Source organism: Drosophila erecta, unplaced genomic scaffold, assembly GCF_003286155.1.
Source record: "Drosophila erecta strain 14021-0224.00,06,07 unplaced genomic scaffold, DereRS2 tig00000092-arrow-pilon, whole genome shotgun sequence".
NCBI classification, from domain to species: domain Eukaryota; kingdom Metazoa; phylum Arthropoda; class Insecta; order Diptera; family Drosophilidae; genus Drosophila; species Drosophila erecta.
In genome coordinates this window covers 13,904,861-13,929,171 of record NW_020825207.1, presented here as the reverse complement: position 1 = coordinate 13,929,171, position 24,311 = coordinate 13,904,861, and the positions used below count along the sequence as shown (strand labels likewise).

At 42.7% G+C, this 24,311-nt stretch overlaps 5 protein-coding genes across 6 annotated transcripts in view; 3 read left to right on the top strand and 2 right to left on the bottom strand.

Moving 5' to 3' along the window:
• Positions 1-64: 64 nt before the first annotated feature.
• LOC113564270 lies at positions 65-12,995 on the bottom strand. The gene is made up of 3 exons (XM_026980282.1): positions 12,603-12,995; positions 343-577; positions 65-262 (listed from the first exon to the last, which is right to left on the bottom strand). Exons 2-3 carry the CDS (start codon positions 394-396, stop codon positions 131-133), a joined length of 186 nt encoding a protein of 61 aa, XP_026836083.1. The 5' UTR covers positions 397-577; positions 12,603-12,995; the 3' UTR covers positions 65-130.
• LOC6547236 (diptericin A) lies at positions 950-1,459 on the top strand. The gene has a single exon (XM_001974718.3). It carries the CDS (start codon positions 995-997, stop codon positions 1,313-1,315), a length of 321 nt encoding a protein of 106 aa, XP_001974754.1. The 5' UTR covers positions 950-994; the 3' UTR covers positions 1,316-1,459.
• LOC6547237 (diptericin A) lies at positions 2,665-3,180 on the top strand. Its single transcript, XM_001974719.3, has 2 exons — positions 2,665-2,819; positions 2,877-3,180. The coding sequence occupies exons 1-2, from the start codon at positions 2,703-2,705 to the stop codon at positions 3,120-3,122; spliced, it is 363 nt and encodes a 120-aa protein (XP_001974755.1). The 5' UTR covers positions 2,665-2,702; the 3' UTR covers positions 3,123-3,180.
• On the bottom strand, positions 3,107-3,461 carry LOC113564271. Its single transcript, XM_026980283.1, has 2 exons — positions 3,344-3,461; positions 3,107-3,289 (listed from the first exon to the last, which is right to left on the bottom strand). The coding sequence occupies exons 1-2, from the start codon at positions 3,437-3,439 to the stop codon at positions 3,218-3,220; spliced, it is 168 nt and encodes a 55-aa protein (XP_026836084.1). The 5' UTR covers positions 3,440-3,461; the 3' UTR covers positions 3,107-3,217.
• A 529-nt stretch (positions 12,996-13,524) lies between the features above and the next one.
• Positions 13,525-24,311, top strand: part of LOC6547240 — a 77,061-nt gene continuing 66,274 nt past the window's right edge. The window contains exons 1-2 of one of the 2 annotated variants that reach the window (XM_026980308.1): positions 13,525-13,755; positions 14,982-15,280. The gene's annotated coding sequence lies outside the window, so the exon portion shown is untranslated. The remainder of the gene's footprint in view (positions 13,756-14,981; positions 15,281-24,311) is intronic. The other variant, XM_015156654.2, reaches the window with a different exon arrangement.

Here is a 24,311-nt window from a genome sequence, read left to right as displayed (position 1 = left end):
AACAGCACATGTCATATTTTTTTTTGTGATCCCAAAAGTATAGTATAGTTTTGATGAGAACATGTGCTTTTTATAATATATTTAATAAACAATTACAGTTCTTTGTGCATTTTCAAAAATCGCAAGAAACTTAAATTATTGCTTCAAGGCCCTGGTCATCATTTCCCCAGGGAAACTCGCTCTTTTCCGGTGGACCTTCACCTTTTGAACCGATTTCAAGCTCTATATAATCGGCAGATGACTGGGCTGTGACGTGTCCCAGCTGGAAAGTAAATATGCATATACTCGTATGTGTTTTTATTTTTCTGGACTCATTGTATATTTTCCTTTAGTGCCACTCACCCAGCAGACCAAAAAAATGGCCAATATTTTCATTAATATCGATTGTAACAACATTTCTCTCCGCTGCCTCGGCACTCGACTGCTGATGGGAAACTGTTTTTTCGTTTGCTCAACCTCTGCTTTTAATCAATTATCACTTATTAAATATTTATATTGGTTTTTTGTTTGCTTGCATACAAACATACATCGCTCTTTATCTGTCGCAGCGGAGAGGTTTTAAAATGAATCCATGGAACTGCGAAAAGGATAAAGTTTCTTTTTTTATTTTTAAGGGAAATCATAAATGTTTAAATTTGTAATAAGATGCCAAGGTTGGGATATAGGTTTTTAATTGTTCTACAAGATTCATACTTAAGGACTTCATAGAATAAGAGCCTACGAATTGAGTTAACATCTTGTTTGTCAAATGAATGCAAGTGTGAATTGAGTGCTTAAGATAGATCACCTGATGGTGCTTGTTTTTGCATCGGGGATTCATTTTTTATGACCGACAATCCCCCTCCGTTCCAATTATGGAACAATGCCATATGCTTTCTGACCAGATAAGGTTACGTCGGGGATTCCTTCTAGAAATCGGCCTATAAAAGAGCATCGGAACTGCATCAGAGGTATCAGACAAAAGATTGCAGTTCTTCCATTAAGATCAACCGAGATGCAGTTTGCCATCACCTTCGCCTTACTTTGCTGCGCATTCGCCGCTGTTTTGGCATATCCGATGCCCGACGACATGACCATGCCACCCACTCCACCACCCAAGTACCCACTCAATCTTGAGGGAGGAGGCGGTGGCCAGAGAGGCGATGGATTTGGCTTTATGGTCAAGGGACACGAGAAGGTGTGGACCAGCGAGAACGGACGCCACGAGATTGGGCTAAATGGAGGATATGGCCAGCGCCTTGGAGGACCATATGGCAACTCAGAGCCCAGCTGGAGAGTGGGAACCACCTACACCTACAGATTCCCGAATTTCTAAACTCCATAACACTTTTTTGTTTTTAAAAAAACTTCACAAAATTGTATTTCCTTATCTCAATTGTCATCCGAGTCCAGCTTTAAAAACCACATCCACTGCGTATGCTCAGATTATTTCGAAATATATTACCAAATACCAAACAACCATGTGCATACCTGACCATAATTTCACTATCTCAAATGCCATCTATGTCCTTGGCGTTGTTTGTTTACCCCGGAACATTCAGGCAGACTTCTAGAGCCAGAGGCTGGGCCACAGATGATCTCGCAGTTTGGCTAATTGTTGATACATCTTGTTTGGCCAACTCCGTTGGGTAATAACAAATTACGATGACAGGCGGTCTTAATGAAACCTGCCAAGACAAAATGTTTTTTGCTAATTGGATTTATTGCGTCAACTGTCGAGAGAACCTTCGATGGAAATTTATCATGCCGCTGGCGCATCATCCGCAACATCCGCAGCCTAACCCCAAGATTAAAATATTACGCCATCCCCAACGAAAGCGAATAAGATTCACCCAAGTGTTTGAAAAATGACTCGTGAAGAGGCTGTGTTCTAAACTCTTTTACAACCAAATTTGGGGATTACCAAAGCTTTTCACATCATTAATTCGAGCTAAGAATGGCCAAATTGAGTTGACCTTGTAAAATGATGAATCGGTTTGGGAAACTGAACTTTGCTTGGGGCAGCGGAACCTGTGAGGTAATTTTGTTTAGCTTTTTCTTGGCGGAAATCCAATTTGGGCGAAAGTTACGTGGAATATTCCTAATAATAAGAAAATGTAGTGGTTAGGTATTAAATGAGATTAAAAACCAGAAGCTGATATATAATGAAGGCTAAGGAAAAAGGGTTACTGTAGCTGACGATTTATTATAAGCAATAAAGCTTAGGTCACCAGAATGAAAGTTTGTAGTAATACAAAGATTTGCATCTTAACTGGAATACATAAAAAAGTTATAACTCAGGTGGGTTACTACAAAGTTCACTGTTTTTTTTTACTTTTAGAACGAATTATTGTTACCAAAGACTCTAAAATACAATTAGATTGTATTAAATATACATATTATATTATGTGCACCCATAAAACCACATATTTCCGAATATTTTCACAGCTGCCGCACATGAATGGATCTCAGGCCAAACACCTCATTATACATTGTTTCTAGATGGGGTTCACTTTGGTATAAGCCTCTGTTTGTGGTGCCTACACGTACTCCTTATCAACGAGATGTGGGGATCCACTGGTGAACCACTGCACCGTCTGCTCGACAGGGATTCCCAATTGGGGAATCTCATCTGCGCGTATTGATAAGGCACAGATGCGAGCTATATAAGGGCTGAGTTCGGCTCTAGCAGCATTCAGTTAACAAAATCTAAACAAAGCAATATGCATTTCACCTCAAGTCTTCTGCTCATTGGACTGGCTTGTGCCATCTCGAGCGCCTGGGCTTATCCCTATCCTGATCCCCGAGAGATTGCTAATCCGCAGCCCCAGCCACTGGCAGTAAGTCATTGGGAAACTTTTCACTTGGAGCCCAGTTTAATAAGCTATTTTTCTTAGTATGCTCCCAATTTCGATGTGCCCCTGCACCGAGTGCGTCGCCAGCTGCAATTGAATGGAGGTGGCGGTGGAAGCCCAAAGCACGGATTCGATCTGAGCCTCAATGGGCGTGCTCCTGTCTGGCAGAGTCCAAATGGACGCCACTCCTTCGATGCCACGGGATCGTACGCCCAGCACCTTGGAGGACCCTATGGCAACAGCCGACCTCAGTGGGGAGCCGGAGGAATGTACACCTTTAGGTTCTAGGGTACTTAAAGAGCTGCCTAATATTTAATATCAATTAAAGCCACATAATCTGTTTCTAAAACTACAAGTCACTTTATTTACAATTTTTGCTGTACTCAGTTCCAAACGAATTCCTTATCAGTTTGATTATAGGCAAATATAGTGGCATCGGGCTGGGGCATCAACATCTATAAGCACACAAAAATGTAATTCAGAAAGCAAGCCTCAAAGGAAAACCCTACCTCGTCGTCCCAGTTTTCAGACCCTCCACCCACGGAACGCCCTCGTATGAGGCCAACTATGTGGAGTACGAACCAAAAGAGCAGTATGTACATCATTTCAGCGAGAGAAGCGCCGTGCGACTGAATTCATAGCCCGACTTTGGTCCCGGTTCCCGAACCATTCTCAGCCAGCTGATAAGAAACTGATAAGGCCGACCACCGAATGCCTGGATGTGTGTCAAGAGCTTGCTCCAAAACAAGAGACCATAGCCCCTGGAACGGAGACCAGGTCAAAGCTAGAGCCAAAGCCAAAGCCCAACCCAGCTGAACTGTATTAAATTTTTGGGGGAACGTGCAACTGGCAGCCAAATTTGGCACGTTTTCTGTTGAAATCGAAAAGAAGCCAAAGCAAAAGCAGCACCACAGAGCCCGAAAATAATGGAAAAGCAAAACAAATTTAAATGTTAGAAGCAACTCAACAATGAAGGTCAGGCTATGATGACTTTTTTCCTGCACCTAGCCCCCATCCCCATCCCCATCCCCATCCTCATCCTCACAAAAATCACAAAAAAAATATGTATAAAGAAAACTACCGAAACAGCAATTTGGTTGCGCTTTGCCACTGCTTTGTTTTTGAGTCCAACTCGCCGTCTTGGGTTAACTGGCCAAGCTCCTTTTTGATAGCTTCAATTGCGGCCCAATTTTGCTTTTTATACCCTGCACTTTGCATACCCTTGACGATTCAGATATCAACAATCCAGGGCAAGAGCTGGCTGCAAATCGGACAAATACGAGCTTGAAATGCCATTTATAAACGGAGTAAACATGCCAATTTTTATGCTTTCCAACTTCCGCCGAAAACTGACCCCATACCAGATGCACTTTCCTCCTCTGGTTTCCACGTCATTTTCATATGGAGAGTGCTCCAATTCAATGGAAGAGCTATTTTCTGAATCAATGCGCAAATTGTCAAAGTCAAAAGCGGTAGAATTTCTTTTGTTTAGCTTCGCTCTGTTTTCCTTTGCATTTTCGCCTGAAATGGGGGGAAAATTGGCTCGCCCGGAAAATTGCTAGATGAGAGACGAGACGAGACGAAAGGAGGGGGGTATAGGGGAGACCTAAAGTGGGTGGATTGTTTTCCAAATTGCACATGTGGCAGTCAACTCATTTGTCAAGTGGCAAATCAGTTTAGGCCAAGACAGAAACACAGAGCCAAAGAGCGAGTTAGAGTCGGCGATAAAATCAACTTTGCATTTTCCATGTACTTCAAGTTGACGGGGAAGTTTTCCCGTCGCCGTTTTTGATCGTGACGATCGACGGCATTTCCCACGCAAAACTTGCCTCTCGGACCGAAGGCAACTAAATTGTTTGACACACTCAACACTCGGCGCTCGGCTCTTGTCTTTGATTGTATCGGAAACCGAACAAACATTGCTAAAATTTATGCTCTCCATAGGAAAAGTTTCCAATTAGAAAGTTGCCAAGGGTGGCGGATGAGAGGATGATAGGCGGCGAAATTCATCTCCCACTAATGGCTTTTTAATGAAGCCACCGAAGAACACCAAAGAACACCAAAGAACTTCCCCTCCTCAACTAAGCGTATTAATTATGACTGACACTGACTGCTAGCCAGGCCAAAGAAATGGCCAAGCGAAAAGTGCAAGAGTTAGCAGGTGCCGCACAGACTTGGCTTGGCTTTTCGCATTTGCATCTGACATTTGCCAAGATGCGCCGACCTGCAACTGCAGCTCCTACGCTCCACCGAACTCCGCTTCGCCCCGCTCCCTACGGATAGTCAAAAAAGCGGGATCGCGGCATTTTGGCCTGCTTACTGCATTTGGCCAAAATGTCTATAGTTCAATTGCTGATATTTTGGCCAGACACACGACCGAGCACGTGACCTATGCAATGGAGCAGCGCCAGCAACAGCCGATGGAACATCGCCGAGGATCGTGAGTCTCTCGTGATGACTGCGTGACACGAAAGGAGCATCCGAATCGGGGTCACCCAGCATTATATGGCAATCGGATGCTCTAGAAATCGGTATTTACATATAATGTCTACAGTTTATTGATTAACTTAAGGAGTAGCTTAGGTCACGTCTCACTTTATTGTGGATCTATATTTCCCATTTTTGAGCTAAGACAAGCACTGTGAAAACATATTTATGCCAGAGTTTCTTGATAGAAGTTATCCTAAATATTTGATGTAGAATATTGTATAACATTGGAAGCATACAGAGGTGTTTTTGCACCTCAAGAGAAGCACACGCTGCCATCCCTAAAGATCAGCCAATTTTGCGATGGGCAACAGTTTAATAAATTGTTCGACTTAGATTTAAAATAAATCGACATCAAAAGGTGCACAAATCTTGGGCTGCAGAATACTTATGCCTTTTATCTCACCTAATGATGGTTGACTCTAGTGGTTGTTGCTGGTTTCAGGCAGCAATTGCTGTTGTCATGCAAATTGGACTCACGTTTTGCACATTAAGCAACCGTCAATTGTTTCAACGAATGCAATGATTGAGTTCTTGGCACCTGGCCAAGCCTCCTGGCCCTAAGCCCCTCAAACTGAACAGACTTTTTTCTTATTGGCCATGAAGGCCCGCATGTGTTGCATGGGGAGTGCTTGGCTAATTGGCGTCCAGCAGCAAGCCGCAACTGCAACAATGCACCGACCAGCAACATTGAGCGGCAGGAAGAGACAGGAGGGAATGATGCCTCAACTTCATCTCGATCTTAACAGTAAAAATGAAGACAAAAATATTTACCGTAACGCATTAAGAGAACAAGAACAAAAGTTACTGATGCTGCTGATGTTGCTAGTCCTGCTGCTGCAGGCTGCCAGTTGCTGTTGCAGTTGCAGTTGCAGTTCCTATCAGTATCAATAGTAATTTGAGGCGGCTTATTTGGGGGAGGAGGAATAGTGTCGTAGGTCAGGCGGCAGCAGCAGCAGCAACTGCAGCAGCAACAGCAACAGCCGCAGCAGCAGAGGCAACTCCAGCAGCAGCAGCAGCAGCACAGCAACGAGCAACTGCAATGACGATTTGTGGCCAATTATTTCAAATATTGTATTGAAATTGTAGGCCAGTGTGAGTGTGTGCTTGTATCTGTGTGTGGTTATCTCTCGATTGGCATCTGCAGCAGGCCCAGTACTAGCATCCCCTCCGCCGCCATCTCCGCTCTCTCCACAGCCAATTGCCCCAATCTCACGTAGTAGCCCGTTCGAGTGTGTCACAAGTGACCAGTGCAAGTCCAGCCAGTCCAAGTGGTTGCCAATCGATGGCAACTCTCAGAAGCAGCAGTCCAACTTTCGGCTAAGGTCGCTGACTCCGTGCCGTTCCCACAACCTGACGCATCTTTGTCATGTGTCCGATTAATCACCACTCTTAGCCGCAACTTCACTTGCGGAACGACTTGGCCTGGCCGGCTCGACTTGGCCAACAATGGGTCACGTCAACTGGCAACTGGCAGCAGCAGCAGCAGCAGCAGCAGCAGCAGCACCAGCAGCAGCACGCGCTGGCTGACCTTTGTTGCAGCAGCAGCAGCAACAGGAGAAGCTACGGCAGTTATCTGACATTCATACGTTAATTTTAGCTTGTTGCATCAGTCAGATTGCCAGTGTCATTTTCTCACATTTACACTGCTCAGCAAAAATGTTGGCAAAGGAAGCGACCCACAAATGGTAAGCTACAGGTTGCAATTGATTTTTATATTATGAATTTACCTATTCAAACGTTCTTTGCGTTTTCAGCTGTAAAGTATAAGTGCGATTCACTCATAAATAGCCATATATCAATTTAAGGTTACAACTGGCTTGTGATCAATCAATACTTACGAATAATAAAGTGCATGTGAAGATTTAAATCTCACCATTCGCAGAACAATAATCCCACTTTATGGCCAGATAAGCTGGCAGTACTTAAAATAACTGCTGCCTAGTGTGGATTTTTAATCATGCATTTCAAATTCAGCAGCACGATCGAAAAACACAATCGACAACCAAGAAAGAAGCCCAAGAATGCAATGCAACGGCAACTGGCTGGTCTTGGCCAAGGCAGCAACTTATTAATACCTTATTAGACAAGGGTCGAGTCGCCGGCAATCCGTCTCCATGGAATATCAATGAGAACGGCACCAGCGGCGACGACCGCGGTGGCATTTCCGCTTAGCCGCCAACTAGTCCCATGGTGGCACCATGGGCGACAAACCAACGGTGACCGATCAATTGGCGTTTCGGTTTTTGGCTTGCAGCAGGAAATGCAATCATAAATCGCCCATGATGACGATGGCCGTGGCTAAGTCTGCCTGTCCTGTCCCTCGGACGTCGGGCGATGTTTATGTTCATGGCTGGGCAATTAGCCTGGCCGAGATCTGGGCCCAACCAGGAAACGATTCGCGTATGCGGCACTCTATGCGTAGGGTATTCTGCTCTTCAGTGGAAATTTTAAGTGCTATGGATAGAAGGCTGCATGTACCATTGGAGATCTTCACAAGTGATGCCCAAGAAGGGATTAAACGGCTTCCTAGCAGATTAACATGGTGTTTAAGCTTCATTACTTGCATGAGCAGGGTAGCTAATGGGACTCCCTAATAGCAGTATCCTTTGTTCCAGCCGAAGTGTAGGGTATAAACGCTCCAGACTGTTCCTAGCTGCTTTCCATACCGCTCCGCGGACCAAGCACTTGTCAGATTGCATGTTCAATTCTAATAATATAATCCACAGCTGCGGCCTTTAGTTTGCACTGCTTCAGAAATATTTGCGTGCCTGGGCATTGTCTAAATGGTCTGGGGGGAGGGGGATCCCCCTCATTTTCCAACCCACTTGGTGGGGTTTTTTCATCGCAGGGTGTCTGCATTACAACATCATTAGAATTTGATTTGCGTTTCCTTGGGATGCGGCTGCTGCTGCCTGGCCTTCGCTGCTAACGTGGCATTAAAGCCCATTTAGCTGTCGTGTGGCAATTATTGATCAACAAGGTGCCACAATCGGCCATGGCCAAGTACTAGCTTCTTTGGCTGTTAATTCTGCGTGGTCTTCTTGGCCTGTCCCGGCCAGCCGGGCATTTGCATAAAGCCGTTTAACCGTTTTGCCAGCTAAAAGCAATTTTATGCCCCCATGGAGACACGCCTCCCTACGCCCCTGCGCCCCAGCGCCCCAGCGCCCCTGGAATCCCTGAAACCGCACTTAACACGCTTCATTTGACCAAACTGCTGACTGGCGACGGCCGCTTTCGCTCAACGCTCCATGTCCATGGCCGCAAGCGTTTAAATATTTATGTCTTGTGTATTTAAGTTAATCACATCCGAATGATGAGCTTCAACTACTGTGCTGTGGCATCTTTTTCTCGGAGGCTGCTGAGGCACTCTAATGATTTGCATGGCCAGCTGAAGAAGGAAGACACTTTGAGCCTCAGACACTCGGAAAAACAGGACTGACAACATTCAGTGAGTATTTTCAAGCAATCTTGTGATATATTGTGTGGGAATATTTAAGCATCGAATTTGTTAATAAAATTATTTATGTTCTGTGTGCAGTAAGCGGGGATGTTTGGCCGCAGTTAAACTATTTCAAAAACCTTTCAAAAAGGCAATTAAAAAACCGCTGTGTGGACTCCACTGTGCGGCAAAGCGGAGTGTGGATGAACTTCTTCCTCCGCCACAGGTGTCATTTGTTTGCCACTCTTATTGAGTCGTTAACATTCCTGTGTTTTCCCGTTTTTTTCCCACTCTCCCCTTTTCGGGATATTTTAATTATTTAGTGCTGGTGCCCGAAGAAATAATAAAATAAACACAATCCAAGCACAATACCAACAAATTCCCTCACATTAAGCGGCGCAGATACAACAAATTACCCCGAAAATGGCCACACGAAATGCGCCAAACAAGGTGAGAGACACACTCGCCGAGTGCGACCTGTACAGTGGGGCAAGGCGGCGGACAGAAGAGGAAAAGGAAGCTGGCTTCCCATCAGTTCCCATAAACATGTCCCCTTCCAATTTGCTTGTTCGCTGCTTGCGTTGCCGCGACTGTTTTAGCATTTCATTAATTTATGTTTATTGTTAACACACACAACACACACACACTCACACGGAGAGAGACCATTGCCAATTGGCCTGGCTGACTATTTTTGGAATTTCTTCCATGTCTTCCAGGTCTGGGACAGATTAGGCTCTGCCAATTTGGTGTGAAGTTTTGCATTTGCTCCTTTGGCGGTTCAAGTCGGCGACTAACGGCAGCTGGCAGAGCATCAATCAATGCGGTCGCAAATCCAGTTGCAGTTGCATCCACTTCCAAGCCCACATCCACCAGCTTGTGGGAGGGGAGACCCCGAAATCCCAGAGAGCAGTGGGCTGCCAACTGACCTTGCAATAAGGAAGAGACATTCGTCACTGTCTCCACCGAAAGCGGCAGCTGAAAAGTGCACTGGCCAAAAATAATTGCCCTCTTGTAGTGACTCATTTTCAGCATTTAAAGTTAACTAAGACTATTTTAAAATTATATTTTGAGGCACATGGGCAAATAATTATTTTTTATATAGAACCCCACAGCCTTCGTGTGAATTCCCCATACCATTTCGGCTGGGCAATTAGTCTGGAGTTGGGTCGCAACCTCGGCTTTTGAGCTCCATCTGGCCCCAACTACTGGGCTCTAATGAGCGCAGCCTCCGTCTGGCTTACAACTTTTAATTTATTTATTTTTAATATGCTGCACACTGCAGTCGGCCGTTTTGCTCGCCGCCGTCCGCCAAATTTTACAACTCAATAAATTGGCAAGGCAAAGGCTTTTCTATCTCCACGCTCCAATCATATGTTGGCAGTATGGTGTGCGCGCAATTATTGTTCTAACGGCATTTCAAAGCAATTTAGTGCCGCCTTTTTGGGTGGGCAGCAGTCCAATGACCGCGGTCCAAACTGCATTGTCTGCCTCGCGATGCCCCCTCCTGCCACATACACATTTGCTATATAGAAGCTCGCAACTTGTGATCCAAACTCCAATTTGAGGCTCTCAGTCTGCGTGCGCCGCCGGCGAAATAGAAAAAACGGGAGAGAACGTCACAGTCGGGTGTCTCGACTATCATGTACCCACTACTCTGCTCAAGGAAGTTCGTTGATTGCTACAAATTTTGTATTAAATGTTCGAATTTGAAACTGTTGAATATTTATAATATATATTATTTATATGTCAAACAAAACTGAAATCAGCAAAGATCTTTATACGGACGGACAGGACGTTCGCTGTGCAACATACTATTAGAGCAACCCAGCATACCCTGCTACTCTGCTTGCAATGGGTGTAGATACCGAAACTACAACTTCTGACTATGCCAATAGGCCGCCGCGCACAAAATCATCAACATAAATTTACTTTTAGTGCGTTGGGCTGACTGGGGGGAAAATGTTTGGAGAATGGGTGTTGAAACTCATAAAGAGAAGCGCCGCTTTCGGCCATAAAATTGACAGCTTATGGCCGGGAAATTGATAAACGTAAACAATGGACGATTTAAGTCGAACTAAAACTATTCATTACGATCGATAATTTTGATATTGCCAAATGTCCTGGACTAAATGCTTTTATTTTGATGCAGTAATAATGGTTACTTTAATGTGAATTTCCTCGTAACATTTAATGAATAAAAAATACGTTAAAGGTGCGTTATATATAAGTCAGATTGTAATAAATTACGCGTGACATTGATTGATTTTATTTTATATTAAAGAAATACAACTTATTTCGATATTTTCCTAATATGCAATATATTTAATCGCCCTCTGATATACGCATTTAAAGTCTTAATTTATGCATTTAGAACATTTGAGCTCCCATTTGTGGTTTTAATTATTTTCTTTTCTATTTTCTTTTCAGCCACTTATCAAGCTTGGGCTAATTTGTTGAGCGCCGAGGTAAGGAAATTTTTAATGAATTTCTATTATTCACCTCTCTTTCCATGTGGCATGTGCAATCGGCGGGGGCGAAAGAGACGCAAGGTGGTGCCAAGCGGCGTTAAATGTTTCGCTGGTCGGAGTACCGTTGTTTGTTGTGCGTTATGCTTTGTTGATTGCCGGCGACAACTTCCGACGCACTGCGGCAGCAGCAACAGCAGCAGAAGCAGCAGCAACCCCAAAGTGGACGCTCCATTGCGGGTGGTGAGTGGTTTCCAGCCCGTTCTGGTTCGGAGTTCGCCATTATTTGGGGAGCCGAGCCGCACAATAAACAAAAAGGCCAAAAAGCGGGCAAAAGAACAAGCTTAGAACAACTCGAAAAGCATGCCGAAAAGTGTATTTAATTTAGCAGTTAATTAAATTTTCTACACTTCGAATGCGACCGTTCCACTGGTCGAAAAAATGGAATGGAATGGAATACGGCAAAATTCGTATGCTCCTCTTTTGTTTTAATAACTTTGATTGGTTGCGCAGAGCTTGAGGCGAAGTTTGTGGCTTGGTCGGCAAGACGGGCTGGTTGGCCATAAAAGAAGGAAATTGGACGAGATGACAACACCTGCTAATGACCCAAATTGGCGACTGCAGCAAAACACTGGAAAAGCTAATGGCCAACACCTGCTGTTTGCATAATTTTATTGCCCGATTCCCCGATTCCCCGATACCCCCGCCCTGCTCTCCTTTTCATTAATTGGAATTTCTTTTGGCCCGACTTGAAGCCCGCTGTTTGTAACCACCGATTGGTGGGCTGCGGCTTCTTGTCTTTTGTCGCGCTTGAATTGGCAACCGTAAACAACAGGGGGAAAAGCCGGCAGAGAAAACAATGAGCAAAGGAATTAATAAAGTTATGAAATAACCCAAATGGCTAAGAAAAAGGTTCCGAACCGAACCGTGTTCAATACCATTTGTGTTTCTGGGTGTGGACTTGCAAACTGGGGAGTGTGGATGTGGGCCAAAAAAACAGTAGCCGGAAAACAATTCAATTGTTTCGATGAAGTAATTACAATTTGTGAAAATAATTGAGGCCAGCGATTTGAAAGCAGGCACAGATACAAGTATCTATGTTTATCTGTCACAATTCCAAAGCTTGTCGTGGATTTAGCGATTCAATTGAATATATTTAACCCAATCGATTTGGATTTGACTTAAGGCACGTTACCCACATTTGTAGGTATCCAGTTAAATTCCTTATGGAATAACTCGTCTTGGAACTTTGAATTAATTGAGGCATTCACGGTCAGGTTGTGGTTTAATATGTCATCCAAAATGGGTGAATAATAACAATGGATTCATCTATCACCTAATGTTAAAGAATATATTCGATATAATTGCACATACCTTTTATGATAATTTACATTTAAAATATATTAATTTCTTGGCAGAAACACTAGTTCTCAGCTTACTAATAATCAGAACCCTAGCTCGACAAATGTTACTGGAAATTCAGTCAGCTCTTTGACAAATCGAAAATCAATACCGCTGAGTTGCAGGAGCCAATCAAGCCAAGTGTATCGAGTGGCCAAACTTTGGCTAATTGTTGCAATTGCACTTAATGAAGTCATCAATCGGGCAAAAGTATTTCAATTTATTTCCCCTTGCGGCAATCGCAATCGAGAAGAGTGAAAATTTGACTCAATTTGGGCAAACACTTGAAACTGTTTATTTATTTATTTGCTTATTTATCAACACGCCATGGCAACCACCCACTAACTTGAACAAAAACTGAGTACCAACACACAAACAGCCACCACGGAAGTACAGAGTGTGCGTGTGTGTGTGTTGGCCAAGTCACAGCTGTTTTGCCGGTATAACAGTATGACACGTAAAAAAGGTAAACAAACCGGCTGATGCAGTTTTACTTCCGCCGAAGAGAGCAGTGAGTGAGTTTTCCAGTTAAGAGAGCGGGCCAAAACACGAAGAGCGGCTTTGAAAAATGGCCAAGTCATTTGAAGGGATTTAAAAAAGAATTTGGTTTTCGGAGCTAATTGCCTTCATTTGTTTGGCTGTGGCCACAGATGAATTGCCTTGGATTTTTTTTGGCTCTTGGCCACTTATTATTTCTTACCAAATCTGAAATCTACTACTATTTTCTACTACTAAGTGCGGCCGAAAAAGAGCAACAGTATAAGCCGAAGCCGAAGCCAAAGCCAAAGCCTTCGACTTCGGGCCATGCCGGCGATGCACGAAAACCAGTTCGTGGCCAACTCTTCCTCTTCATCTGGGCCAACAGCGCGAATGCGTTTTGTTTGGCATTTCAGTTGAGCTTTGCCAGCCGAACGAAGAAGTCGAACTCGACGCTGCGTCTCTTTGCGTGTTGGTTTTCCCAATACAAATCCCTCAGTTCGTGTCCGCGCTTTAGAAAACTGAAAACCCAAAGAAGCAGCAATATCACTCGCAGCAGCAACAGCAGCAGCAGCAGCAGCAACTGCTACAGCAGCAGCAGCAGCCGCAATAAAATCAAAACACGTTTTACTCCCGCACATTGAAAACGGTAATTTGAACCCAAGAACAAAAAGCAAAATAAAATCGCTGAATTAATTATAAACGGCAGCCTGTTTACCAAAGTACGAGTATATAAGAACAAATATGCTGCCAGACATTTTTAGGCAAATTAAAATCGAAGATTTTGAGGACAGGAGAAATGAATGCCAGTGTGGCCGAATGCGTGTGTGAGTGTGAGTGTGAGTGTGCCTGCCTTCTAAACAGCCTTGAAAGCTGGCTGCCAGCCTCTGTCAACCGAATAGTTGCTGCTGCAACAGCAACATCTAGCGACAGCAGCAGCGGCAGTGGCAGCACCAGCATCAGCCGCAGCAGCAACAACTGGCAACAAAAGGCTGGCAGCAAGTCACAACAAAAGAAAACAGAAGCGGCAGCTGACTTTATGACGTCGCCAGGCCTGGCGTGTTAACCTGGCCAAGAGCAGCTACCTTTAATACCTATAGCTACCTGGCTAGACATGAAAGCCCGTGCTTGTGGTGTCTATCTGTTGCAACTGCAACCTAAGCGCTCACCAACACACACGAGCGGAACTAAGCCCAGACTAAACACACGGCATACACACTGCTGCACGTGTGGAATGAAATTCGCTTTTGTTTTATGATTTTCATAAATTCTTCAACAGCAAACAAACGAAAAAAGTTTATATTAAAAAGAAGAAAATAGCTAAAAACGCGCAAAAAAAGTTATAAGAAAAAATCCCTGTGTGTGTGCGAGTGGAAAAACCGGTTGCAGTTAAGGTTCCCGAGTCGCTGGGTGTTTCAGTGTGTGTGTGTGTGTGTGTGTGTGTGTGTGCGTGTGTTTGGCTTTTTTCGCTTGGCACAGGGCGAAAATAAATAAAAGCGATTAACTTGAGACAGTTTTAGTAGCCACTGTCCCCCTCCCTTCGCACTCTCCTGTGAGCCCTAGAACCCCAGATATAGCCTTAATCCCCCCGGAATCCAGCGAAAAAGACGGAATCTGGGGGGCAGGCAGTTAGCCAAGTAGAAAGGAAAATTTGCAGACATTTGTTTGCCGGCAGATTTTTTCATAATTAAAACGGCTTGGGGCCTTTGGTTAAAAAATATTTTGTGTATTGCATTACTTTTGATATTTCATTTTTGTAATTAATTAACATATTACCAGCATGTTCAGCATAAATATACATAAAACACACTTCATGTAATGCTTAACTCCTAATTTATTCATTATTCATTATTTTGTATTTCTTTTTTATTTCAGCATTTGCCATACACAACAAGGATTTAATTAGCAATCGAAAAACCATTTAATTTGGTTTATAATTTCCGAAAATATTTGTGCTTGTGTTTTCCAATGAAAGTGTGTAACCAAAAATATGGAAATTTCGCTTATAAATATTGATGTGTATTATTGAATATTTGTGTCTTTTACTTTGAAGTCGGTTTCGTTTTGTGTGTCGACATTTTGCATTATTAATTACAATTTACGTTCATCAAGTGGAAGCAAGTCAAACAAATTCAGAGACAATTTCAAAACAGGGAAAACTATGTCTGAACAATGTGAGTAAATGAAAAGCAATTATGTTTTCAGGGTTTCTTATCCACATATCTTTGAAGTGCGTTTAATTACCGTCCTCATTGGAATTTTCATCCCGCTCCTATTCTCTTGGGGGCCTTTAAGCAAATTTGGCAAATTTTCAATTTAAATTTGCAATTAAATTGGATTGTTTTGCATCTCATTTGCTACCTCATATCCCGTGTGTAATGCTATCTAATCAGCATCTTTCCATTATTTAATCGTTTATATTTACACCCTCTTAGTCACCCACTGCTGCAGCTCAGCAAATATTACCCATACGACATGGTAGCCCAGCGAATCGTGCTCGGCATGCTCGAGTGGGGCAAATCAATTAAAGTTTCAGAGATTTTACGACCACAGTAACTAAATGATGCTGCTCGCTTGAAACCGACTTTAAAGGCGGCGGACGCGCCTCCGAAAAACTATCCAAACAAATATCAACAAACGCGTGCAACATTTGCATAAATTCCAATACACGCTTTATTATTATTTCTGTTGCTGTTGGTGTTGCGTTTTTGTCGGTTTGTGTTTTGGCCAACTCTCGAATATTCAAAAGCCAATTGGGCAAAGTTTTTTGCCAAATATGCAAATACACGCGTCGAATAATATTTTTGTTTGACAATTTCTGCTGGCATTTTATCTGTTTTTGTCGCATTTTGTGGCAATTAAACGACAGCGAATTAATCATAAAAAAGGCGTAAAATTTTATTTACAACAATTATTCGCCAGCTGTCGATGCGGCCGGAATGTTACAGTCATAAGTATAAGTCGATTCGATGATGCAAGCCGTATATTTTATAATATTTATCACTGGTATCTAACATTGGCTTATAGGTTCCCGTTTTGAGCTACAGCAACGAATCGCACTGTACCACCTATTTCATAAATGAAATTGTGTGTACAAATGATGCACGTGGGCATTGGTTGGCTTAGGTCGAATCAACTTGATTTATGTAAATTGGAAACTGTTCGCATAGCAAAACAAAGTTTTAATTGAGGAACGAGATTAAAATGCACTTTTCCATTGGCTGTAGTCAAGAAACAACACACAATGGCTTATAAATTGCACACTTGAAAAATATTTCACATATTTCCGGATAATTAAATGCACAGTTTGAATGAAATTGGACATTGAATAAGGGCTTAAGAATTTTTCATCGCAATACTTTTGCTTGATCCAAAAATGAATTCCTTTGCCGCCTTAATCCTGCGGTAATCCCCAATGGAGATTCGAGTTTCAGTGGGACCAAAAATATTTTCCACTTGAATGCCGGAACAGAAATGCAATTAAATTCCACTAAATGCAGCAGCTTGTGGGCGGAATGGTTCTGAATGAGATTGCAATGGGCACCGAATCACTTTTGCCCCACCCTTCTTTTCCTTTTGCAGCTAATTAATTTGGCATTAATTTTAATGCAATTTGCTCGCTTATCGCAAAGGCCAATAAATCAACACGGAAATCGGATTCCCATAATTTCAAATGCACCACATAACTCATATTTGCCTTCGGCTTTTGGTATCGGTTAATTAAGAACACAAAAAAAAAAAAAGAAAAAAAGAATGAGAATTGAACACCATTTAAAGCCCAACAACGGTAGGGCAGAAAATAATAAATAAATTGCGTAGATCAGGAATTATAGCATTTCTGCCCTGTCGAGCGTTAAATTGAAGATAATTTTTAATTATGCCCACAGTCGGGCCGAGCGCGCACGTTAAATTGCCTTTTAAAATTCAATTTACATTCGGTTTGGCTTTTCCGTAAAGTGTTCACTTTGGGATCGCTGCTCCAGTCATCATTACTTTGCGAGGGCCCAAAGGAGAGTTTGTCGAATAAATAGGTTGGTACAAGGCTTAAACACGATTTCCAGAGCTAAAGTTCCCGTTTGAAGGCTTGGAACTATTTACTCAATTAATGTAATATTTTATAATTACTTTGTGTTCTTCATGCACTATAAAATTATAGATGAGGCATAGTAGGGTGATTTTCCCAAAACCTAATGTTATATTTCTATGCTATATGTATCTTATATGTAACAAAGTTCCATTCAAAACTCTTGGAACTTCCTCCGCCAAATTCGGACGCGAGGAAACCGGAGACGGCCAGAATAAAAACAATTACACGCATGTGCGTAAGACTTTGGCAACTTTGTGGCTGGGCCAACTGGGCACCCGAAGATCTTTGGATCTTTGAGCTCTGGGATCTCTGCCCCTCGCACTCCCCCTCCGTTGCCATCGTATTTTTTACTCTACAGGAAGCTGCGTGGCTTTGGCATTTAAAAACGTATTAATTTTGACGCGCCAGGCCGTAGTTGTTGTTTATGCTCGTTGCGTGAGCCGACACTGATGATGGTATCTGTATCTGAATCTTTAGCCATGTCCGATGCCGATGCCGGTGCCGGTGCCGATGCCGATGGTTCGTCTGTGTTATATCGGAGGCTCCACCGATGAGAGGAGTGATATAAATGCGAATAAGTTACGTCAATTTTCGTGTGTTGTGTGTCTGCCCTGGCCTTTGGAATACTTTATCATTTCGTTTTTGTTCCTCCTACTCCTCCATCTGCTCCGAAAACCCCTTCCTCGGCCATTCTGGTTCTTTTCTGGTATTCGCTCGTCGAAGGTCTACAACCTTGGGAGAGTTAAGTCAGCTTTACTGGAGCTGGCTGTCACTTCAACTCCGGCGATATGGGAGATTTCCTCTTGACAGACTGCTATGCCATATGCGAAGCAAAGACTTTGCCTCCCACACAAAAAGTTGAGCTTCTAAGGATGAAGCAGGATTTTGAATTATAACATCTAAGTGAAGATTCGTAATGACATATGACTTTTAATCCCAGCAGACCATATAAGGCGTATTGTTCCTACCATTTATAGCGAATAAAAGGGCATCTGAAACTTCGCCTGACCGAATTCTCTGAGATTGCCGTCTTAGTTTGATTCTTGGCGCATAATTAGCTGCTATAAACTGATAGGTTTGTCTATGACAAATGATGTGAACCAGCCAGCAGGAACAGAAGTTCTCCAGAGTGCTGGATGTGCGAGTAAATATTTGCATAAATATTACATATATTAATGCTAATGAGGCATCAAATGGCTGACGATTACGAGCGAATTGGCTGTGATGCCAATGACCCACAGAGGAATAAAATGCTGGATTGATGGAATCTTAAGACCCGAGACTCAAGAAGGCCAAGATCAGAGACCGGCCAAAAGTGCCGACTGGTGTTTGGTGTCTGTTTTGGTGTTATAAAACATTTCATTACACGATACAATTGAGTGAACGCCTTGAACTTCCGCTTCAAGAAGTTCAGCGCAGTTCAGAGCGCCAGGCCAAAACCAATGAAGTCAGAGTTGGGCAGCGGACTTTGTTGTTGTTATAGTTATTGTAGCATTGCTTGTTGTTGTTAATATTATTATTGTTGTTGTTATTGTTGGCAAGCAGGAGGTGGGGGAGTCGCTGGAATGACAAGCCAAGACCAAAACGAAGACGAAGACGAAGACGAAGCCTCTTGTCCGCAGTCATTTTGTGCTGAGTTGTATCTGTGTGTCTGAATCTTCATTTGTGTGGCTACACTGTGAGAAAAAACCTACGAAATGTTATCTTGTTGGAATCTGAGATTGTGTCAAATTAAATTGTAAACTATTTAATTTAAACTAATTCAAACTATTTCAAACTATTTCCTGAGTGTTATTTGCTTTTTGAGCAAGCCATTAGAGGTAGAATTTGTTGTATTAGAATATTTCTCTCGGTGTACATTTGTGCGGAGCCATGTTTCACACTTCAGAGGGCCTATCGGCGGCCGCAGCAGGCCAAACAAATTGTAAAGTCATAGGCAAGGGACGAGACCAGCCACAAGCCCCAAGTCCAAGAGCAAGTCCAAGTCCATGACCAACTCCAGGTCCTAGTCGAGTGGCCGGAGCACTGGGGGGAAGGCAGAAAATAAAGTTAAGCAGTACAAAAAGGCTTTTAATTTTAATTTGCATATGGCAGAACGCGCTGGAGCGGAGCTGGAGAACCTAGGGCAGAACCAAACCAAACCGAACCGAACCGAACCGAACTGAACTGAGCTGAGTATCTGTAAGATACACTCGTACATGCAATGCCAAGTGGTAGAATGAGAACAACTTTGGCCCTTCGCGGCGGCGGGGAAAATGCAAGTTAAATTTAATTTATTTCTCCAGCAATTGCCGAGCTTGAAGAGGAGTCTTTTTTAAAGATTTTCTTTTTGTTATTTTCATTTTTGCCATTGTTGTTGCTGTGTGAAAAATGAGCAAAATAGGAGTTCCAGCCCGAGTCTCACTCTCTTCTTAAGTGGGTTCAACTCTAATGACCGCGTGTGAAAATGAAAATGGAAAAAGGCTGCCTCTTCTTGTGTCTGCTATGTATTTGTTGTACTAAGCTTGTAGTTGGCGGCGTTGGCGGCGTTGGCGGCTTCATCATCGCCATCCCATCATCATCATCATCTCCGCGCTCCAGTGGATTTACCACGGCCGAGGAAATCGCGGGGAGCAACATGTGAACTTGTGAAAAATCGAAATTCCAATTCAAAGTCGCAACTTTTGCCAGCCATTCCAGCCAGCCAGCTCTTCTTGGCCAACGTTGAGAAATGATTTACGCTTAAATAACATGTTGCATGTGGCAAGTATGTCGTTGTTGTTGTTGCTGTTGTTGCTGTTGCGCTTGCCGACCAGATCGTGAAGTTCTTCTTAAGCTTCCCCCTTTTTTTTTGAGCAGCCCATGGCAATGATAATGAATTTCTACCTTTGCCAGGAAATAACTAAAGGAAAATCTTAAGAACAGAATAACACAAAAAGAATAAGAAGTCAAGTCCAGGAGACAAGAGCCGCAAATTAAGAGATTCATTGGGGGATTAGATTCAGGTCAGCGCAATCGATGCCCGCAAATTATATTCAATTACAAGTTGCCATATCAAGATTTCAGCAAATCAATTATGGCCCAGAAATTGCCAAGAAAGAATTAATGAAGAATCGAAATTCTCAGAAGAGTGAAAACGAAAATTACACGCAGAATTCGAGATAGATATATAGACAATATAAACACTTAGAAAATCAATAAGATGTAGTTATTAAAATGTAATTATGGTTTGTATAGACGTTGGCTTTTTCGAATATTTAATAACAGTTTCATATTTTTGAAGATTTCGTTGAAAGTGTGCAGCTTACCGAAATTGGTTTTGATGTTATGAAATTCACTGTTCAGGAAAAAGACAATAATGAAGTCATGAAAACAAAAACCAATCGGTGACAGTCTGGGCAAAAAAGATTGAACGGACAAAGGCAAACAACTTAGAGGAAAATGCTGGAATAGAGCTGGGAAATGCACAGGGGGAGTGCTGAAAACATCATCGAGTGCAAAAACAATTTTCTAGGGGGGAACTTGAATGACTCGGGCACGAATTGATGATTTTTTGTAATATTTGTTTTTCTGCACATTTTACATAATTTTCCTTTCCACAAACTACTCAATTTCAAATTTCTTTTGTCGAATGCTGAAATTCACAGAGATTATTTTGTAATATTTGCAATTCATAATTTGGCTACAAATCGTGGCTCATTCTCGATTACTTCAGTTAGCATTAATCGAAATCCACAGCTGACAATGTAATCACTGAAAATGGCTTTTAGCCAAGCTCCTTGGGGGAATTTTCCGCTATCCAAGTGCTTTTTTAGTCTACAGAAGTTTTAACAAATTCAATTGTGTTCACTGTTTTTCACCTGACTTTTTGTTTAATTGAACAATGTGGCGAAATTCGAAGGTTTTTCCAAGCAGACATAACACAGCTGGGAAAATGTGTTTATTTCACCGGCAGAATGGAACAGCATTTAATTATCCAAATTCAATTTAATGCTGCTAAAAATGGCACACTGCCTTAAGTAAATAATTTCATTAGCCGGTGCCGAAAAGCAGACAAAGAACTATAAAATAAATTTGCAGCATTTTTCTACATAAATCCACTTCATGCATATTTGACTCTTTTATTTTGCTCTTATTTTTTTTTTTAATTTTTTGAACCGGACATGGCTGTGCAATTTGGGGCACGCGCCCACAGAGCGACAAAAGGGGGCTAGAAAAACTGAAAAAGAAAAAGAATATTGATATGTGTGAAAAATGGCCAACTGAATTGGCAGCGACACCAACAATGCGCAGTCAAATTGGCCCAAAAAAGTGACAAATACCTCGATACAGGATCGACAGGTAAACTTTTCCACTTTTCCACATATCCACATTTCCACTCCTCGCCCAGCACTTTTGTTGCGACATCGCAGTCGCAGTTGCAGTCGCAGTTGCAACAACAATCGACAGACAGATGGCCAGACAGTTGGCAACCCAGACATATGGGGCTCAAAAAAGGCAACTTGGCACATGCCAAAATGGCAACCGCAGCGTAAAAATGCCAAACTAACAAAAAATGTGTTCGCATAATAAAATAATAAAAAAAAACAAAGGAAAAAAGCAGGCAACGCAGCGCAGTCAAAAACCAAATGATTTGTCAGCAATCGTTGCAGTGGAGAGTATAGGGTTAAGGCAGAGAAAGTAATGGGTTAAGGGGCAGGAAGTGCACTGCCCCAAGGCAGGAACTAAAAAAGAGGAAGCCTTTGATGGCGCAGCTCATCAAAGTCGAAAGATATGCGAATATTTGCATGCAATTCAGCAGTGGGAATGTGCAGAGCTAGCTGAGGCCGTCTATTACTTCACTTTCGGCCAATAAATGGGACGGAATCTAAACAAATTAAGCACTTAAAATAAACTCCTTTAGTTGGTTGGTGTTTTTTGACTCTTAAACTAAACTTGATATTTCTTTTTTAAACCTTTTTTCCGTTTGTTGAATTCAGTTAGACATTACTACAGGTCCAATGCCCTTGTCCGCATTTTATTATTTAATGTTATTGCATTTCTCCTCTTTCTCCGACGAAACCACTCATCCGATTTGCATAAGTCTTTAATTGATTCGTGTCATTAGGCTGATTGGTTTCGTGTTGAAGAGAATGAATAGCTACGAAAGCTACGCCAGCTGGCTGTCTGAGCCATTCTGCAATCCGGAGTTATCCAATACGTTTGGATCGTGATTGCCAGACAAATGACATTTGACATGTTGTCTCGAACAGAGGAAACCCAACTTAATTGTTGCCTGCATTGTGGCCTCTCCATATGGCAACTTTATGCTTATCTGGATATAGGAGGAAACCGAGAATAAAAGAAGTAAGTTGCTCATAAATTTGTTTGTTGCCGCTGCAATTGTTTAATTGTGGCCCGAGTCCGGCCAAGACCAGGCCAAAACCAAAACCAAAACCAAACCAAAAGCCAGACCAGCCAGTAATGTGGCTCGGACTGGGCTTGAAAGCATTTTTGTTTCGGGTTGATAATCGCTTTAAAAGTGACTCAACTTTTCGGCTTGCATGTGGCAATTGTCTGTTGTCTGTTGTTTGTTGGCTGTTGCTTGTTTGTTTTTTGTGGCCGCTACTGCTGCGGCTCCTGCTTTTAGAAATTATTGTCAATTGTGTGCAGCGTAAGCTGAATTAAATCTCAAACAATTCAACAAGTTTTAATTGCGCCACAGGGAGTGAAAGAAAGAGGATTTTCGGTTGCGGGGGCCAGATTTCCAGAAAATGTTGCGGTTACCCCAAGCCGGTGACCTTAGCTTTTTCGGAGGGGGGCGCAATCAAAAATCTGATTTTTCCCTTCATAAACTGGCCGCGGGTGATGTCAGCCAGTCAGTTAGTCTGTCAGTCTGTCAGATCGTGATCGATGCTCACAATTTTCATTCAGTTTGTTATTGTTCTCCAAGGAATGCGACCGCCGCTCGGGGCTAGAAATCGGTTTCGATTTGACCGGGCCAACTGTCAACGAGCCTCAATCCGCAATCCGCCATCCGCAATCCGCAAATCCAGCAACTGTTAACTGTTGGCAACCAAACCAATTGCAGCTGCAGCCGCAAAATATGGCCCATAATTCCTGAGCTTGGCCCTTTTGCTGTCGCTAAATCGTGCTGTCAGGTTTCCCATTGCTCATAGCTTATAGCTCTCAGCTCCGAGTTCCCAAGTTCTTAGCCCTCTGAGATCGTGTCTTCAGTTTCCCTGGGTTCTAATTGCTAATCGAGTGAACTTATTTAATTTCTTGCTATTTCTTCTTCGGGCCATTTCTAGGGCATTAGCATTTCCCTCGCTTCTGGAAATCAAACACACTCCCATTGATCTAATTTCAGTTATCAGTGTGCTAAATTCAAGAAAAGTGTTGAGCATATGAAAACCCATTTGGTACAGTATTCTGCCTTGAAATACATGCCTTGAAATCGGGGACGTTTCATCAACTGAGACGCAAATTGCGATGCTAATCGAGCAAGGCTTTTCCATCTTGTGGCCATTTCCTGGTCATTAGCATTTCCATTTTCGGTAGGACACTAGTAGATTATGATTTAAATTAATTTCAAATTCGACAGGGTTTTAATTAAATCTGTGCACTCCATACGGAGCCGCTTCAATGCTGCCCAATCCAAACTCCGAGCGAAATGCAACTGCAAACTTTAGCAGTTGAAAGAGCCCCAGAGCCAAAAGTCCGAAATGAAGATAAACACCCAAACATTTGCACACATGTTTGGGGGCGGTGGTCAGGAGGGGCGTGGTCGCTTGCCAGAACTTGTGACAAACTTGGCTAACCGCCATGGCAGAGTTTTGCATGCTGTATGCTGTATGCTGTTCCGTGCCATTCCATGTTCTGCTGGCACACATGGCGTATACGCAATATGCACAAATAAATGTCAACTTAGAAGCGACTGCAGCTAGCCCATTTTCCCTACCCCTTCTTGTTTTTTGTATCAAAGAGCTGAGCCCGCATTTAATAAAACCGAAATGAAATTAAATATACCACAACTGCTGACAAAATGTCAAGTGTAGCAATAAAGATGGGATAAACCAGAAAAGGGACGGCCAACGGCTGCCATCCTAATGAATTCCACCAAAAATGCGGGAGAGCGCAACAAATGAAAAATTATTTAA